The sequence below is a fragment of the Cimex lectularius genome, unplaced genomic scaffold (genome assembly GCF_000648675.2).
Source record: "Cimex lectularius strain Harlan isolate CLEC.00 unplaced genomic scaffold, Clec_2.1 scaffold2, whole genome shotgun sequence".
Taxonomy (NCBI): domain Eukaryota; kingdom Metazoa; phylum Arthropoda; class Insecta; order Hemiptera; family Cimicidae; genus Cimex; species Cimex lectularius.
In genome coordinates, this window is record NW_019394219.1 from 791,442 (window position 1) to 809,126 (window position 17,685).

The 17,685-nt window shown below is 32.7% G+C and overlaps 2 protein-coding genes and 1 long non-coding RNA gene across 6 annotated transcripts; 2 read left to right on the forward strand and 1 right to left on the reverse strand.

The window, feature by feature from the left end:
* Window positions 1–435: 435 nt before the first annotated feature.
* LOC106667011 lies at window positions 436–3,231 on the forward strand. The gene is made up of 5 exons (XR_001340507.2): window positions 436–989; window positions 1,841–2,129; window positions 2,186–2,254; window positions 2,315–2,404; window positions 3,157–3,231. It is a non-coding gene; the product is annotated as an uncharacterized LOC106667011 (long non-coding RNA).
* A 43-nt stretch (window positions 3,232–3,274) lies between these two features.
* Window positions 3,275–9,585, reverse strand: LOC106668315. Of its 3 annotated transcripts, XM_014396959.2 has the most exons (11): window positions 9,490–9,585; window positions 8,602–8,682; window positions 7,504–7,670; window positions 7,320–7,438; window positions 7,094–7,264; window positions 6,839–7,031; window positions 6,656–6,777; window positions 6,469–6,602; window positions 6,268–6,400; window positions 6,064–6,208; window positions 3,275–5,841 (listed from the first exon to the last, which is right to left on the reverse strand). In XM_014396959.2, exons 3-11 carry the CDS (start codon window positions 7,668–7,670, stop codon window positions 3,333–3,335), a joined length of 3,693 nt encoding a protein of 1,230 aa, XP_014252445.1. In that variant the 5' UTR covers window positions 8,602–8,682; window positions 9,490–9,585; the 3' UTR covers window positions 3,275–3,332. The 3 variants fall into 3 exon arrangements, with proteins under 3 accessions (XP_014252445.1, XP_014252435.1, XP_014252454.1); XM_014396949.2 differs by lacking the exon at window positions 8,602–8,682 and having other exon boundaries at window positions 9,490–9,579; XM_014396968.2 differs by lacking the exons at window positions 8,602–8,682; window positions 9,490–9,585 and adding an exon at window positions 8,496–8,576.
* A 3,318-nt stretch (window positions 9,586–12,903) lies between these two features.
* LOC106668349 (nuclear hormone receptor HR96) lies at window positions 12,904–17,685 on the forward strand. Of its 2 annotated transcripts, none has more exons than XM_014397025.2 (7): window positions 12,904–13,067; window positions 13,153–13,457; window positions 15,724–16,088; window positions 16,162–16,303; window positions 16,392–16,592; window positions 17,140–17,352; window positions 17,463–17,685. In XM_014397025.2, exons 2-7 carry the CDS (start codon window positions 13,323–13,325, stop codon window positions 17,661–17,663), a joined length of 1,257 nt encoding a protein of 418 aa, XP_014252511.1. In that variant the 5' UTR covers window positions 12,904–13,067; window positions 13,153–13,322; the 3' UTR covers window positions 17,664–17,685. The 2 variants fall into 2 exon arrangements, with proteins under 2 accessions (XP_014252511.1, XP_014252502.1); XM_014397016.2 differs by having other exon boundaries at window positions 12,904–13,063.

Below are 17,685 nucleotides of genomic sequence, written 5' to 3' on the forward strand. Positions count from 1 at the left end.
TAACGATTAGAAGACAAATTTTTTCTCCTGTTGGTGAAAAATGTTCTTTGTCAAAATTTGTACCTTATACAAATTGAACTGCCCATCTTTCGAGGTTACAGTTGTCATGTGCTTTTCTGGTTAAACGAAGCTTTTTGAACTTTTTGCTCGTACATCTTTGAGAGATTCACTATAAAGAAGGCAAAATGTTGAAACATCTGATAGCCAAACCCAGCGAGGAAAGGCATACCAAAATGATGATTGCCCACATAGATAGAGAAATATTGAAATTTATTACACTTAATACAATCTATATCTTTATATCATTTTAAATATAGAATTGTAAAATGTAATAAGATGTTAAAAACTTTTTAGATGCCATATATAAAAAAAAAAGATTAAACCACAAGCGGTAGAAAACTACTAAGACAACAAAATATTATTAGATAAATGTAAAAAATTGGTTTTATAGGACAAAACCACCACTAATAGAGCATATTAAATTATAGATAATCTGGGAGGGGAAAAGTTGAATGGCCATCCTGAAGAATAACTTTACCCTCTACAAAAGGACCTATTTTGGAAGCTGATTGACATTGATAGACAAATTGTACCTGTCAATGTTAACAGTAAATAACAAGTTTCTAGTACAATTTGTATTTGCGTGATTATTTGACCCAAGCCAAGGTGTGGATTGGCCAATTATAAATGAAATTGATTTTATAAGTGGGAAATTTCAATTCCCAGTTAGCTTTAATCCGCGATGATGTCGAATACTTTTTTCAGGTCTTTCAGCCTGATATACTACATATCCTGTGTCTTCGGGACGCTGCCATTCCTTTACGTCAAGACGAAACGCACCTTTAAACTGTCGAAAGCACGTCTCGCCTATACAGTTTTCATGATAGTTTTTTGCCTTGCGCACGGTATAGTAACGCCGCACATGGTTGTAGAAAGTGATGTCGTGCCGGACAAGCCGATTCCCAGACCGGAGCCCACTTCTAACATAAGTGAGCTTATAACTTTGATCAGAAACCAGACGAGTGCACAGATAGGGATGATGAAAATAATAAATCCTTTGATCCTCAATTTGATGAGTCTTGGCTGCTTTTCTGGCACGGTTTTGTACCTCGTGCCAAAATTTGCTAGGTTCATCTCTGACTTAAATAGTGTGGACAAGATACTATTTCCTATTTGCAGTGTTAATTTAAGAGGAGATTTTTTAGCTTCAAGCCTGTTGTTTATGTACTTTTTATGTAATGTAATCCCTGTCTGTGGCTTTTATCTTATTACCACCTTGTCGAGTTCAATTTATAAATTCCTATGGGCAGTAAGCGCTGTGCACTATTGCATATCTTTATACACCTCTGAGATGCAATTTCTTTTCTTGGCTCTAGTCTTGAAATCAAGAATTAGAAGTATAAATTGTTTCTTATCTGAAGTTGAAAAGCAGAGTAAAATAAAATTCTTCAAAGCTAGGTAAATAAATAGTTAATTTTTGTGAGATTTCTCTGTGTGGTCTGCAGAGTGATGACTGTAATTTGGTCATTACTGACCATTTTGTGTCAGACACATTCTTGGGTATGATTCTTCATGTCTGTATTGAGTCCCCAAACATGGCGAAATGCTGGATGATGTCTGACAGACCAAACCAGCGAGGATAATCAGACAAATTGGTCGGTAATGACAAAATTACAATTTTTTGTTCATTTAGTAATATTTCTATTAAATAAAATTTAAGAAGTAAAAAGTCTGAAGTTAAATTCTTATTAATTATTAATTACTGCCAAAATAGACCATTTTTTAAAAATTAAACAACTGTAAAAAAATAATTTTTTGTTTTAAATAAACATTTTTTCAGTTTGTATGTAACGAGTAATGTGACTATTAAGAACATTGAATTGGTTCGTCATTGCAACAGAAAGCTCTGTGATCTACTCCAAGATCTTAACGATATCTTCAGTTTGCACCTGCTGAGCATCATTACTGGCTGTTTTTTAAAAATTCTCTTTAACATTTATCTTGTGATATTCAGCTGGTTTTTCTCTAGCCAAGGCACCATCTTCCTGATAAATACAATCCTCTGGGGCTTCTTTTATTTTTCAAAATTCATTGTTACAACTCTTGTCTCATGCGTTGTTGCTAAAGAGGTATAATGTAAGTTAATTTATTTTAAAATTTTGTTTAAAAAACAAACATTTTTTAGGCTGGTAGGACAAGGTTTATACTTTGTTCAATTTCAAACTGCAGTTTTAATCTAGAAATAAAAGAGGAGGTATGTCAATTGTAATCAAAGTTGAAATTTGATTTTCTTACTATCTGTGATTAATTCTAGCTCGATACTTTTCTCCGTAATACAACAGATAGAAACTTTAAGTTTACAGCTTGTGGCCTACTAACGATAAATCCAAAGTTAATCACATCTGTAAGTTGATTTTTTTTCTATCGCATAATTTGAAAGTTTTAAGATTGATTGAATTGATTAAATCTTTGCTTTGAACAGAAAGTAATATTGTGAGGTTCTTGTGTTCTGCAGCCTGCAGAGTGATGAACCGGTAGCTTGGTTGAACCAGACCATTTTACAGACATTTGACCAAAATGATCTGAAATGACCAAACTACTTGAATGTAATAAACGTGACTCTAAATTAACGCTTAAGCTTATATTTTTGTACTTTTGGCTTAGTTATGATTTGTCATGAAATGAGCGGTAATTTTATTTTACAAATTTAAGAATTATTATTCAGAAATCGTGGGATATGGTCTGGTGAAATGTAGGTTTCAGAAAAACATTTTCTTATCGTGCTAACGTTTCAACCTTTATTGAGATCATCTTCAGAGCCTGAGATTTACAAACATTGTTTAAATTTAACAAAAACATGTAGGATGTGGAAAAAAGTGAATTTATACAATGCAAATAAATTCACTTTTTTCCACTGCCTACATGTTGTTAAATTTAAACAATGTTTGTAAATTCCAGGCTCTGAAGATGATCTCAATAAAGGTCGAAACGTTGGCACGATAAGAAAATGTTTTTCTGAAACCTACATCTCACCAGACCTCATCTCATGATTTCTGAATAATCATTGACAAACGGTCACTCATCACCACACTTTTATGAATTATGTTTTTACAAGATTTTCTCTAATTTAATGTTTTGTCTTTTTGTTCATTCCAGGCTATTGCAGCATGTACAACCTATTTGGTTATATTGGTTCAGTTTAGACCAGTGGCTTAAGAAAAAATAAATACATTTACAAATTTACATTAAACTAGCATATATTTCCAATAATTTTAATAAACAAAAATTAAATTAAATAATAATAACAAATGTGTTATTTAATTTGTACAAAATTAATTTTCCATTAGCTGTTTCACCATGCTGAAAAACATGACCATTCCTTGGAGAAGTTGTTTAACAAAAGTTTCATCATCGATGGCTTCAGGGCCATTTGAGGAAACAACAAATTCAACAACAGCTATATCTTTTCTATCACTGTTTTCACTTGTGCCATCAATTTGTAACGAGTCTTTACAGGGATCAGTTTTCCCTAATATTCCATTCTCCTTGGTATTTTCTTCAACGGAAGTTTGGAAATCTGAACTTCCAGAATCAAGGATTTGTTCAGTTTTCTTAAGATTTTCTAACATTTCTTTATATTTCTTGACAAATTCATACATGCCCGTGTTTCCTTTAATTTTTTTAAGCAGAAAGTCTTTTATCAGCCTGCTGTTTATATCTATGTCATCTGAGTTTTGAGAAAATTTTATAGAATTGACTTGAGAATCATGATAGTTAATGTCATTGTCAGAAAATTTTACAGAGTTGTCCATTGAGGGGGTTCTTTTGGACCGTTTGGACGAAGAAAAAGGGTTGATATCATCGAACCAACTTCGTGCTTTTTCTATTAATTTATCAAGTTCTTCTGAAAAAGACCTTTTCATCCTTTCATGGGTGTAGAGTTGTTTTGCGTCAACATTTAGTTTTGAATCATCTGAAAGAGTTTGTTCTTTAACACTCCTTTTTGCTCTTATACTTGGAATATACAGGGGAATAGGCATTTTAGATGAGATTCCATCGGGTTCCATTTGTTTAAGGATGGTTTTTATTTCCTCACCCCGCTGTTTAAGGCTTTTTGATAATTCTTCATTGTTGATGATATTCGTCGACGATTCTAGAACCTTTTGTCTGACACTGGCCATCTTTGCTTTAATTGCTTCATATTCCACTTTTTTTTGTTCTATGAACATTCTGACTGCTTCAGCCAGTTTGGTGGTGTACAAAGGATCGTTCATTTCAGGCAACTGAGCAGGTGATGCAGGCAGGGGTTGTGACACTTTTTTTGGCCAACCTAAGTGAAGGACTTTATCTCTGTTGCTTTCATTTGGTTCTGGCAAATCGTTCAGAGTAATTGGTATTTGCTTTGGGACTTTATTCAAAATGTCCATTAGGTAATCCTGAACTTTTTTTACTGGGTTGTTTTTATAGAGAGGGTCGTCATTGATTTGCCGTTGGACTTTGACAGTGGGTCTGTCATTACTTGGTAGTATAAGATTATCACCAGGGCTTAAAGTTTGTCGGACATCCTCATTCTCTGTGTCTAAACTGTTCAGAGGGACATATACATCAAGATCTGTTTCAGGCACCACTACTTGCACCAATGGGCTGGTATCCATTTCTTCGACAGTCCCTGCTTTTGATGGGTCGACTGGTTTGTTCTCATACAACGCATTTTCCTTTGATACAATTTTGGTCAAAATAGAGTTTATTGCATTTTCTTTCTTCTCATTAAGAATGAGCTCAGATGTTTGAGTGGGATAGGAAGTATGTGAACTGATGAAATTTGGATTTGATGGAGATGGTGGATGTTTTGGCAAATATTGTGGAATCATGGGCGGTTCTTGAGGAACTTGTGGATTTACTGTATATGAAGTTTTGAGATTAGGAAAATCATATCTGTCAATGTTTTCTGGTATTTGATCTTTTCCAATATCTGAAATTTCTTGTGGGTATTCAGGTGCAGAGACATAAGGAACATCTTCAGAGTCATTCTCCATAACTAAATCTTCGTTATTACTATCAGCTTTATTCTCAATTTCTTCACTTGAAGGTGCCTCACTTTCTTCAGGTTGTATTTGAGCCTGTGATGAATTATTTAGTAGTTTTTCTTCCTCTTTTGCAATATTAACTAGAGTTCGGTCAATTCCCTCTTGGTCTTCAATTTCTTTAATATCCATACCATTTTCACTGTGAATCAGTCCTTCAATAGGTTGGTTTAGTTTTTCAATTGACATTTGGTCATCCTCATTTGCATTTTGTGTATCTTCCACTTCTCCGTTGAAAAATGTATTAACTTCATTTACATTTCCAGTATTAAAATTTTCATTTTCTTTGTGAACTATTTCTGTTGAACGCTTTGATCTGATATTTTTTGTATTCTGCGTTGAGGCACTTTGCACTTGATTACCACTATTGTCTATTGGTAAAATGTGGTCCAGAAGATCATTCAACCAGCCATTAGTGTTGTAGGTGATGAAAGATATTGACATATCGTCTTTTTTCTCCTGCACCAAGCCAGAATCTTGTAACATCTTGTTGTATATATTTTTTGCAAAATTTCTATACTTTTGATCAAGCTCAGTTAAGCTGATCTGTTTTAATTCTGGCCTTTTGATTACGATCTCCCTCTTAGTAATAGATCTCGAGCCTGCGACTGAACATGTTTTAAGCCCTGCTTCTGGCAGCACGATAAAAAAAATTGAGTTCCCGGGGATGCGAGCTAATCCCCCTTTCTTAACAGTAGGAGCAAGAAGTGGAAGCTTGGATTCCAACATTGACAACTCTCGTCCATTAAGAAGTGTTCTAAAACAAAATTTAAAAAACAAAAATTCAACACAATTTTTGACAAAACAGAAAGCTTTGTTCAGCACATAATAAAACATTTTTAGCGATTGTTATTAATATTAAGTAAAAGTATTTGGCTTATATTAACTTAAGTTTTGTTATAAATTAAATTAGCAATACAATATATGTTTAAGCTGCATAATAAAATGTTCGTAACATTTAGATCATTTATGAACTTACACTTCCTTTAGGCCGTGTAATTGAGTTGTCAGGGAAAAAATATGCATTGATCCTTCCATTGGGCTGTCTTTTACTTCCACTTCAACTTCATCTGGTGAGTCGTTGACGCCAAAGAGGGTTAAAGAACCATTTGGATAATGTCTGTCTACATTTTTCAATTTGCGATTAATCAGAGACTTTACAACAATATTAAATAGTAATTACCGAGAATTTGTGGTTTAAGAGTTGGAGTACTTTGAGAATACACATGTAAATTATTATTATTATCTGATAACACTTTTGCATTGAAAACGTATCTTCCGACCAATGCTTTATATAGAGCAGAAAACCAGAATTCCTGTAAAACAATTTAAATTTGTGCTTTAATTATGAGAAATGAAATAATTTTATTTTTGTGATTTTTACTGGCGTGGGAGTGGTGAGGGATATTTTTCCGCATTTTTTAAAGACCATTTTACAACCAAGTGCAGCTGCAGTTCCCAATGTTCTAGCTAACTGCTTTGCTTGCTCGAAGGTGCCTCCACTTGCCACAGCATCAGCTGAAATTTTCCTTATGAAATTAAGATTTTCTTGAATGATAACAAAACCATACCCAGGAAAACTGATTTTTTAAACTCTGCCTCTGGGTTAACATTCTGTTTCCGAATAGAACTTTCAACATTTTTAAGTGAATTTTCTATGTACGTTTCCAAATCATAGTACGATTGTGGTTTCCTAAATACAAAAAAAAGAATATTAGGTATTTGAAATAAATTGAATAATATTTGCTACAGACAATGAAATAATGACAGAAGATACAGAGTTGCCACCGTACTGAAGAAAATCCTTCAAAATTTCATTTTCAGAGTTATCAAAGTCAGGACCAAGAACCAAGGATTTGGAAAACAGTGGAAAACTGTCTACTATTTTTTTCAATTTTAAGATATCAGTTGCAATGTGTTCTCCACTCAAATGAGGGATATTCATACCTAAAAAATATTTTTATGTTAATTGATTTGATTAAGTATATTTAATACTAAATTTGTATTACCACATCCTAACTGCCAGGAGGCTTTGTAACCTTTTTTATTCATATAAGACATAATTTTTAAAGCGTTTTCAGAATTCCAGTACCCATTTTGTCTTTCTGTTGGATTGAGACCAACGATGACACGTAGGTCAGCATTGTTTGCAAATTGCATCACCGAATCAATCTCCACATCTGGAAATCAATTTAATAAGAAAATTTGGAAATCTCGTTGAAAATATTAAACTACCAGTAACTGATGTATTGTTTTTGAACAGTTCTTCTCCAAAGTGCAATAAATCAGTACCCTCGCCACAGATACGGACAAAAGCTGGTGATAGGGCCTTCGCCATTTCTAGAGTAGGTCCCCTGTTCAAAAGCGGTTTCATAAAAAGGTTCCAATATGTTGAAAAATTATTTATTAGACTAATTACTGTAAAGGTCCTGCTGAGAGCAAAGTCACTGGGTCGACGGTAATACTAAGGAAACCTGGCGGTACAGTGCGGGCCCATTTTTCTGTGTCAGTTTGCACACAAACTTTCTCACAGAAAGTTTGAATATAAAATGTGAAAAGAAAAAGCACAAACAGGAACCAATTCATCTGGAAGAACAATTTAGCAAGTAATTATGATGAAAATGAGAAATGTTTTAAACATAGACTTTCAATGTTTCTTGAATATTATCTGTCCATCAATATGATTTTAGATTGAATTTATCTACCTTACAAGCTTCATTTGACATTACCAAATCAATATCTAGGCAAATTGATGCAAGAAATCATGTTTGGGATTTATTCTTAGATACCAGAAAGGCTTTTGAGTGCATTAATGACATGGCATATGAGGACTTCATTTGGAACTTTACAAATCCTATTTAGCTGATAGAAATAATAATATACAATAATAAATAATAAAAAATGAATATTGCAGTGATGAAAGGAATACAAATTAACATGGGTGTTCCTCAGAGTACAGAAGTAGGCCCAATATTATTCTTCATATTTTTATATAATTATTTTTTGCTTTGCAGATAACACTACTTTTATTTTATATCATAAGTCCCTTGAAACTGTTTACCATTTTTTAGAACGACAAGTTCTTAGCTTTAATAAAATAATGGTTTACAAGGTAACTACAACTGAAGCCAAATAGGATATTTGTTAGATTAAAATTGTATTTAAACAATTCGAAAAGGCAAATGCCATAAATTCAGGATTGAATTGAAAAAACAATTAGAGTTTAGCAAATATAAGAATGTTATGTTAAGCAAATTTATGTAATTTTAAATCATATGGAAGAAAATCCATTAAATGATAATTGAACCAATTTTTTGATTAGCACATAAAATGTAAAATATAGACTTATTGTTATATATATATAACTATATAAATTTAAATTTAAATTTAAAATATAAATTTAAAAAATACCTTTTTAATATTAAAAAGTGTATTTTAAATTTAAGTTGCCTTATTGTGTGGCATATATATGCAAAATCAACTTGTTGACAATTTTCTGTTTTATTTATTTAATAACCTTGGAAAGTTGGCCTTCACCGAAGTTTACTGTAAATTTTTGTGTACAATTGCCAAATGTCTAAAAAGCAAATAGTTGCAGCTGAAACAGAAAACAATTATAATAATAATTTATTGAGTGCTAATTTTGAACGGTGTATTAAATTATGTATGGATATGTTTAAACATGAAAAAAATATATTTTTAAAAGAAGCATGATTTAGGTGTAAGGCAAATACAGAATCTCTTAATTTCAATTTAAAACTACGTAGGTAAAAGTGTAGACATGTTAAAAATCTCAGCATTGCTTTTGCTATTTATCACCAAGAAAGAAGTATTGCAACAACAAATGTTTTCCTCGATTCACACCTACTAACTCTTATTTTTTGTTTTTTTCTGACTTAGTTTCTCTATTAATTTGTTCAGTCCTACTTTAATTATAATTTGTTTTGTTCTTATTCTGTACCCTGTTTTGCTAGTTTACTGGCTTGTTCATTTCGTTCAATGCCCAATCGATTAGCATCCATAGAATTAGAGTTATTTTATTACTTAGGTATTGGAGATATATGTTAGTCATTCAAAACTAAAGTTACATAAATGCTGACAGAGAATTTTTACCTAATGTACAGAAATTATTGACATCGAAGAATAAAATTAAGTTTTGTAGCAAGAAAAATTAATTAAATTAATTGAATATAAATAAAACAAAATGCAAAAGGAAAGAATGCAGAAATTTGTAAAATATGTAACATTATTTTACCTTAATTGTACATCAAATATTGTTTATTCTTTAATATTTTATAGAAATTGAATAGAGCAAAAAAAAAAAAAAATCAAAAAACAATTATCATAGGTGCATGCTCATTTATTATTAACAAAAATGTCTTTGATGAAATAAACTTAGACTTACGTTTTTTCTGCTTTATGCGTGCATTCTGAAATAGAACTGAAACGTTTGCCACTCAGAGAGAGATTGTGTAAAACGGGTCAATTTCTGTGTTTTCATTGCTAAAATCCATGTTCAGCAAAAGTGAAATGTAACAATAACATTGGCCCATTTTGCAAATGTGATGCAATTCAAGGTACGGGAAAAATTTGTATGGATGTTTTAAAACATTCTTTTAAGAAATTAATTTTTTATGAATATATACAATCTTGAAAAAGTTGGACAAAGCTATTTATTGTCTTCGTCTGGTGTGCAAATTAAAATTAATTTGGATTTTTTGTAATAAAAATTTACCAAATTCTTGCTTGGATTTTTATGTTTCCATTACTTTATGTACATAATAATTACTGTAAATTGTAATTCATATTAAACAGTATATTAAGGAATGAGTTCGGTTTGGCTGCAGATTGCTATACTAAAATAGCTACACCAGAATTTGGGCAAATAAAAGAAATATTAATAAAAGGATATAGCAATACTTTGAGAAATTTAAAATATTTGAATCCATAATACCCACGAATGTTTTGTATGGCTTAAAAATTTGAGGGATAAGCCACTCTATGAGAATGACAGAGTACGCTAGGTTTATTAAAAATTATTCTACTTGAAAATGAATTCCCTAATCATTTTATCAGGCTAGAAATAGGGTGGAAATCAATCAAATTTATGGCCATAGAGAGAGTATTGAGATGGTGTTCTTTGGCTCTATCACACAAAGCCTTGTCATTCGATCATTTATGGCAAATTATCTAAATCTGGATAAGTTAATGAATTGTAAAAGTGCAAGTGATCCAACATGGTTAGGCAACAACAGGGGCTTTTGACAGCTAGTTCATTTCAGCCCTCAATGCATGCACATATCATCTAGCCTAAAACTATCATCTAGAATACAATCGCACAAATAAATACAATCACACCTACGGACATTGCACTCTTTCTGGTTGGTCGATGGAGTACTATAGTCCTCCATCGATCTGCAATAATAATAATAATCTAATCTAAATTATGGTTGATGGAGTACTTTTATAAATATTCCACCAATGACCCACTACTGAAGGGGTGATGGTAACTCACTATTTCACCATGGGCCACCCAAAACATATAAAAAACGAATGAACTGTATACAATAAAAAACCTTCACATCCTCTAAAACGCAAAACAGGGGACATGGAAACTACTGTGCCCATGAGAAAATAACAGCCTAAAAATATTTTTAAATTTAAGAAGATTATACATAAAACAGTGTAAAGTTATTGGAGGTGAGTCTAATTGAAGTTATTGGACCTTTACCCCGAAGGGTTATCACTTCCCAAAGTGCTGACCCTGGGGTCTGTACTTCAGGGAGTTCACCTACTCTGTTATGTGGCTTGTCACTAGTATCTCCCTTAAGCTGGATACCCAGGAGATTGTTGCTTGGGATCAACAGGGGCTTTTGACTGGTCATTTCAACCCCCCCCCCAAGCATGCAAACTATAATCTAACCTAAAACTACCTAACGTCTATAATTCAGTCGCACAAATAAATACATTCACACCATCTCGATATTCCTCCATTGACCTGCATACAATATCAATCTTATATAAATTATCTAAATTTATAAATATTCTGCCATTGACCCTAAACGCACACACTACTGGAGGTAGTGATGCTACATTTCACAATCAGCCCCTGAACACTCACACAAATAAATACACGCACTCGAACAAAACACTAAAGAAAAGAATGATTATTAAAAACAGAAATAGAAATATATTTATTAGTTTGAAGGTAGGGATGCTCAGTTAGGCTAAAATGGAATAAAAGAAAAGAAAAACTAAGTTTTCATGTAAGCCGACGATTCGTTACATTTATTGACAATATAAATATATTTGTCAAAAAACGTTTTCACAATAGGGCTTGGCCCCTTTATAGTGAGTAGAAAAATGTAAAACAATTAAATAACAAAAAGGGTACAAAATATAATGCAAGAAGTAATAATTAATAAACAAAATTTGTACGATATTAAATTTTTTGAAACAAATGAAGGAAAGAAGTAAGTATAAAGGAAAAGAGAATAGCAACAAGATCGTGTTGAGTAGTTTGACCAAATGACAGATTATTTGCAAAAAAGTTGAAAGCTTCACTGAGCCTGAAAGCCATTTGGTCGATCTGATAGGCCGTGGAAGGGAATTCTACATGCCCCAGTCACTCTATATGAATCATTCATAGATTTGGATCTATGATGCAAGCTTTTTTATAATAATTAAACTACGGGAAGAATTAAAATCAAATGGAATAAATAAATATGATGGACAGAGCTTATTTTTGATTTTAAATAAATGAATAAGAAATCGAAGTTTAAGGTAATCAAATAAATTAATACCCAGAATGAACTTGTCATGTGTTGAGATGTGCTCTCTTCTTTGTGAACTTAATACAAATCTTGTGCTATTGTTAAAAAGTATTCTAATTTGTTTTTAGAAGTGTGATTAAGGGGAAAAGAGTAGTTAATACTGCAAGTAAAAAAGGGTAAAATAAGAGTTTTGACTAATCTAAATTTTAATGTCGGAAAAGATAAATTTATGATAATTCCATAGTGAATTTAAAGTCCCATTCACCCTTCTAGCAACAAAGCCCAAATAAACAACCCAAGTTCTAGTATTAAAAGTCACATCGAGGTTTTTTTTTTTACTTGGATAAAGAAGGGTATTAAAGAGCCACCAAGAGTAATGCACGGAAAATCATCTGTTGGCTGACGTGGGTTGTAAATAATTATCGATTGAGATTTGAATGGGTTAAAGTTTGAAACCATTGTTTTGAAGCACAATTAAGCAACTAGAAAGGTCTTAAATGAATTGAATGGAATCAGGGGTTAAATGAGGCGGACATTGTGTATAGATTTGCACATCAGCATATAAGTGAATTTAGGTTAATTTAAACAAGAATGGAGGTTAATAAAAATAAAAAACAATAAGGGTACTAATATTGCACCTTGAGGTATGCCGGGCTTAATAGGAAGGTCAGAGGAGATTTTGTTATTAGGTAGTTTGACAACTTTTTATGACCTATAAGAAGATATTATTTTAGAACTAGAGGACTAAAAACTAAACAAATTTTCAAGTTTCCAAGTAAGTCATGGTTGACCATCCCGAAAGCATTGGAAAAACAGCACTAATAGAGAGCAACTGTTTACTATTAATGTAATTAATAATTGGAATGTGATTAAATGCCAAAATTGTAAAGATGTCCCAGGACTTTCTTGTGTATAGGTTTTGTCTCGTTTTTAAAAATTTTGTTTAATTAAAAAAAAAAAAAAACAGAAGAAAATTTGAAATTCCCGCATTTAGGAGTTCAGCTGTTGGCTGAAGATGTAGTTCAGATGTGTCATGTGTGACCTTGTTTGATAATAGAAATCTTGACAACCCCCAGGGAAGAACCAGTAATTGTTTAATTTAATTAAAAACTTTTGTGTTAAGAATGTAATTAATTGTTTGTCTCTATAAATATTATATTTTTAATGTGTGGTGATTTAAACGATGATGTGCCATATTTTTGAAGTGTAGGTAAAATATTTATTAACTTTGATGTTTCTTTAATATTTTTTTCCATTTAATCTCGACATCTAATTCATGCTATTCTAACGCCTAGGCCGAGGTGATTAAAAGACGTATAATTTGAATGAAAATAAAACAAACAAAAAATATGGTTTATCATTTGTAACAAGGTGATAAATCAAGAGGATCAAAGGGCACTGACTAAGACGGAAAGCCACTCACTTGAAGCGATAGCTTAATTGCTTGAATTTAGGCTGATTTGCTATGGATAATGAGGAGAGGAGGAGTCATGAGAAATTCTGTTCCGTCTGCGGTGATCAAGCCCTTGGTTACAATTTCAACGCTGTTACGTGCGAGTCATGCAAAGCATTCTTCAGAAGGAACGCAACAAAGACAAGAGTGAGTGCTAGTTTTTAAATTACTTTTTGCAATGAAATCACCGTACAAAATGTATTTTTCCCCTTTGCTGAACGAAAGCAGTTCTGAACAAGAGCTTCTATGCGGAGAAAGGTTGCTCGACGTGTCACACATAGTCGAATCGTGTCGTGCCTTGGCTCCCTACAGGGTGCGAGTAGGTATGCCCCCAGATTTCAAAAGGGTTCTCGGACACAGCAGCGAGTTTCAGGGTCCCCTATTCCGCTTTTTAAAGGAATTAGGAATTTTTTTATTGTATATAGAAATTAAGTTGTGTTTTGTGTTTCTTTGTCTTGTATGAGTGAATGTATTTATTGGTGTGAATGGGGAGGGGGCTGATGGCGAAGTAGTTTCTCCATTGCCTCTCAGGTTGTGTCATTGTGACTTGGGCTGACAGAAATTTTATAAAAATACCCCATCACCCCAAATTAGATTAATTTAGTATAGGGTAGATGTAACAGGTAGATGTATGTTGGTGTGAATGTATTTATTGGGGTGACTGTATATCAAGTGTGTAGTGGTATTTTGTTAGTGCTTCGGGGCTGAAATGACCAAACTGTCGGATGTTCCTGTAAAAAAAACACTTTACATCCTACTGGGATGTCAGATGATATTGCAATATGTACTAATTTTTTTTAACATTTAATTTTTAGTTTATATAATAAATTAGCTATATACATAATATGTATTAAATTAAAATAGTGTTAATAGGTCGACATGCTAGCTTAACTTTCTCTTATCATCTGAAGTGAAGTGTGAGGGTGTATCATATATAAATAATAAAATGTATCATATTCTTAAAAATGTCAGAGGGGTCATAGGCCTGAAACGAGTCGATTAACATTAATAAAAATCATGAGTGAGAAAGAAGAGTATGTCTCCCTGGAGCAACAGATTACAAGTTTTTTACCAAGAAGGGGGTGAATGTAACAGAAATTTTGGGGTGATTAAAGACGCAGTGGGGGACAACACTCTGTCAAGAACTCGTGTCTTTGCTCATAACAAAAATTTTTCTGGATGGTGTGAAAAGTTTGAGACAAGAGCCGCCCAAGGACGAGTGTGGGTGAGGCCAACATTGAGACAGCTTTTTTCTGCAGTGTTATGAATTATTGGATGTTGCAAAATCGTCAATTGATAGGAAAAGGAAGAAATTATCGACAAGAAGTATAATTCTTCTGCATGACAATGCCAGGCCTCATACCTGCCAAGGGGCAAAAATTGGATGCAATAGGATGGTATGTTAGAATGTCAACCCTACAGTCCAGACGTTCATTTTTTTGGAAGCATTTAGAGTCCAGCGTTTTGACACGATGATGAAACAGTAGAAATCATTGTGCTACAATGACTACAAGAACTTCCCGAGTTTTTATGACGCTATAAAAATCTCCCAATCCAGTAGTAAAAATGTATTTCTAGGGCAACAGAATATGAAGAAAAATGATATATTTTTGTAAACTTAATAAAATGAAGTTAGAAGTTTTTTTAAAAAGAGCCCCATTTATAATTGATATACCCTTGTAGAACAGGATGTTTGAAGATGACCAAATTACTAATGGTACAGGTCATCATCGTGCAGATCCACACAATATCGCACAATGCCTACTCTTTTTTGATAATTATAAAGATGGATTAGTTTACATTCATTGTAACATACATCATTTTAATTTCTGAAACATTTTTAAAGTTTCACGATTTCTTTAATTAAAATAATTTAATTTAATAAAATGAAGTTAGAAGTTTTTTTTAAAAAGAGCCCCATTTATAATTGATATACCCTTGTAGAACAGGATGTTTGAAGATGACCAAATTACTAATGGTACAGGTCATCATCGTGCAGATCCACACAATATCTCACAATGCCTACTCTTTTTTGATAATTATAAAGATGGATTAGTTTACATTCATTGTAACATACATCATTTTAATTTCTGAAACATTTTTAAAGTTTCAAGATTTCTTTAATTAAAATAATTTAATTTTATCTCTTATCAAAAAATGTTTCAAAATGTGTATTTAAAAGTTGTATGGCGCTCTACTACTAATTAAAAATGCAATAAAAATTCATGAAAAAGCTGAGGCATTTATAGATATAATGGAATATATAATAAACAAAAACTATGCTAAAGGTTGTAATTCAATAAGAACTTTTAGTTCCCTCACTCTTTTTTATCCCCCCAGCATAAATGCACAATATTTCACCTATTCTATATACATAATGGTTTGTTGTTTCATTGCATTGTTTCATTTTAAGGAGTTGCAGTGTCCATTTAAACAGTGCTGTGATATAACAGCAGTGACGAGGAGGTTCTGCCAAAAGTGCAGACTAGCTAAGTGTTTCCGTGTGGGCATGAAGAGGGAGCTGATTATGACGGAGGCAGATAAGGAAAGGAAAAAAAGAAAAATCTTGGCAAACAAGGCCCGAATGGTGACAGCTAAGGCGAAAGACTCAATTGGCAATAGTAAATCGGTGCAAGTCAGCATGGTTAGTGTTGAGATTGGCACCCAAACTGAGCCTTTGACTTGCAATTGTCGGCAAAGGTACAAGGCCGATGTACCTAACTCACTTCTAATGGCTGCCTTACCTCCTCCTGACAAGACTCAAATCACCTACCAGTTGTCAGTATTAGAATAAAAAAATAAAAATAAAATCCTGATAAAAATTAAATTATTTTTGCCCTTGAAATGTTAGGATAAAATCTATACCTACAGCAACTTTGTTTCCAATGAGTTGCCAAGACAATGAACTCCTAGAGGATCTAATCGTCGCTAATAAAGCTCTGGAAGCTCCTCTTGATCAAGAGCTGAATAATTTACCTGGCGATGAATTTAAAGTATGTGCTTTCATTTTATACGTGCCTTTAGAAATTGATTTTATTTTTATTTCAAATTAATTCTGGCACATTCATCATTAATTTTTAGAGTTGTGGCTCAAAAAGCCTTCTGGATGTTATCAACCTGACAGCTCTGGCAATAAGGAGACTGATCAAGATGTGCAAGAGAATAGGAGGCTTCAGAGCACTATGCCAAGAGGATCAGTTGACCCTCCTGAAGCAAGGGTGTACGCAGATGATGCTTTTAAGGAGTGTTGTCACTTTTGACCCAGATAGAAATTCTTGGCGGGTTTGTTCACTATAATATTAACTCTTAATTTTATATATTCAATTTATTATACACAATTTTTAAATGAAAAATTTGTAAGCAAACCTTGGGACTATGCTCAATGCACAGGTATGATTGTATTTATACAAAAAAAAAAAAAAATTAAATAAAAAAAAAATATAATAAATTGAATATAAATAATACAAATAAAAATGATTGTACAAATAAAATTTGTATGACCCGCTTGATTAACTTTTATTTAGAAAAATATAGGTTACAGTTGTAATTTGCTGACAATTGCTGACACACTACATAGCGACATAATAAAGTGAAAACATTCTTCATTCATTTTGTTTTTGCCTTTTAACTTTTTAAATAATTCCTGCCATAAAGGAGGCTTAACATAACTTTTTTCCAACTTCTTCTCGATTTTAAGTCAAGGACTAGACTATACCCAGAATTGCTGCATGGAAAATACGAGTGAATGCCCTGACCACTCAATTTTATATGTCCTTGTGGTCAACTATGGTCCTTCTTTTTGGATTTTGACATAATATATTTTTTGTAGATACCTCATTCAGTAGATCAGATGTCTCAGATAAATGTTGAAGTGTTGAAAGAGGCGCGGGGCAACCTGTATGATGCGCATGAAGCGTTTTTAAGGACGTTCGATACTCGGGCATCACACGACCTAAATATAATGTGCATACTGACTGCTATTGTACTTTTTGACCCTAATAGGACCAACCTAGTGAATAAGCAGTTGATAGCACAACAACAGGTATTGATAATCGAGATGTTAAATTTTTTTTCTTTTAAGAAAATATAGTTAAATTACTTAAAACTTAGCCAGATATACTTTTACTCAGACAAATCTCATGTTATTTCCAGTCGAGGTATTTCAGTCTACTTCAATGCTACCTCCAAAGCATCTATTCTTCAGAGGAGTCAAATGAAATCTACCAGCATCTCATATGCAAGATGACTGAGCTGCATCAGATCATCGAAGAACACGTCCGTGTGTACCTTAATGTGAATCCTAGCCAAGTAGAACCTATACTTATTGAAATATTTGATTTAAAAACACACTAAAATACATACCATTTAACATTTA

What these genes read in the sequence shown, in the direction of transcription:
- LOC106668349 (XM_014397025.2), top strand. Translation starts at nt 13,323, where the DNA reads ATGGATAATGAGGAGAGGAGGAGTCATGAGAAATTCTGTTCCGTCTGC. An exon ending in TACCTGGCGATGAATTTAAA is followed by an intron (nt 16,304 to 16,391) that starts GTATGTGCTTTC and finishes ATTAATTTTTAG; the next exon opens with AGTTGTGGCTCAAAAAGCCT. An exon ending in CAGATAGAAATTCTTGGCGG is followed by an intron (nt 16,593 to 17,139) that starts GTTTGTTCACTA and finishes TATTTTTTGTAG; the next exon opens with ATACCTCATTCAGTAGATCA.
- LOC106668315 (XM_014396959.2), bottom strand. Translation starts at nt 7,670, where the DNA reads ATGAATTGGTTCCTGTTTGTGCTTTTTCTTTTCACATTTTATATTCAA. An exon ending in AAACAATACATCAGTTACTG is followed by an intron (nt 7,265 to 7,319) that starts GTAGTTTAATAT and finishes ATTGATTTCCAG; the next exon opens with ATGTGGAGATTGATTCGGTG. An exon ending in TCTTCTGTCATTATTTCATT is followed by an intron (nt 6,778 to 6,838) that starts GTCTGTAGCAAA and finishes TTTTGTATTTAG; the next exon opens with GAAACCACAATCGTACTATG.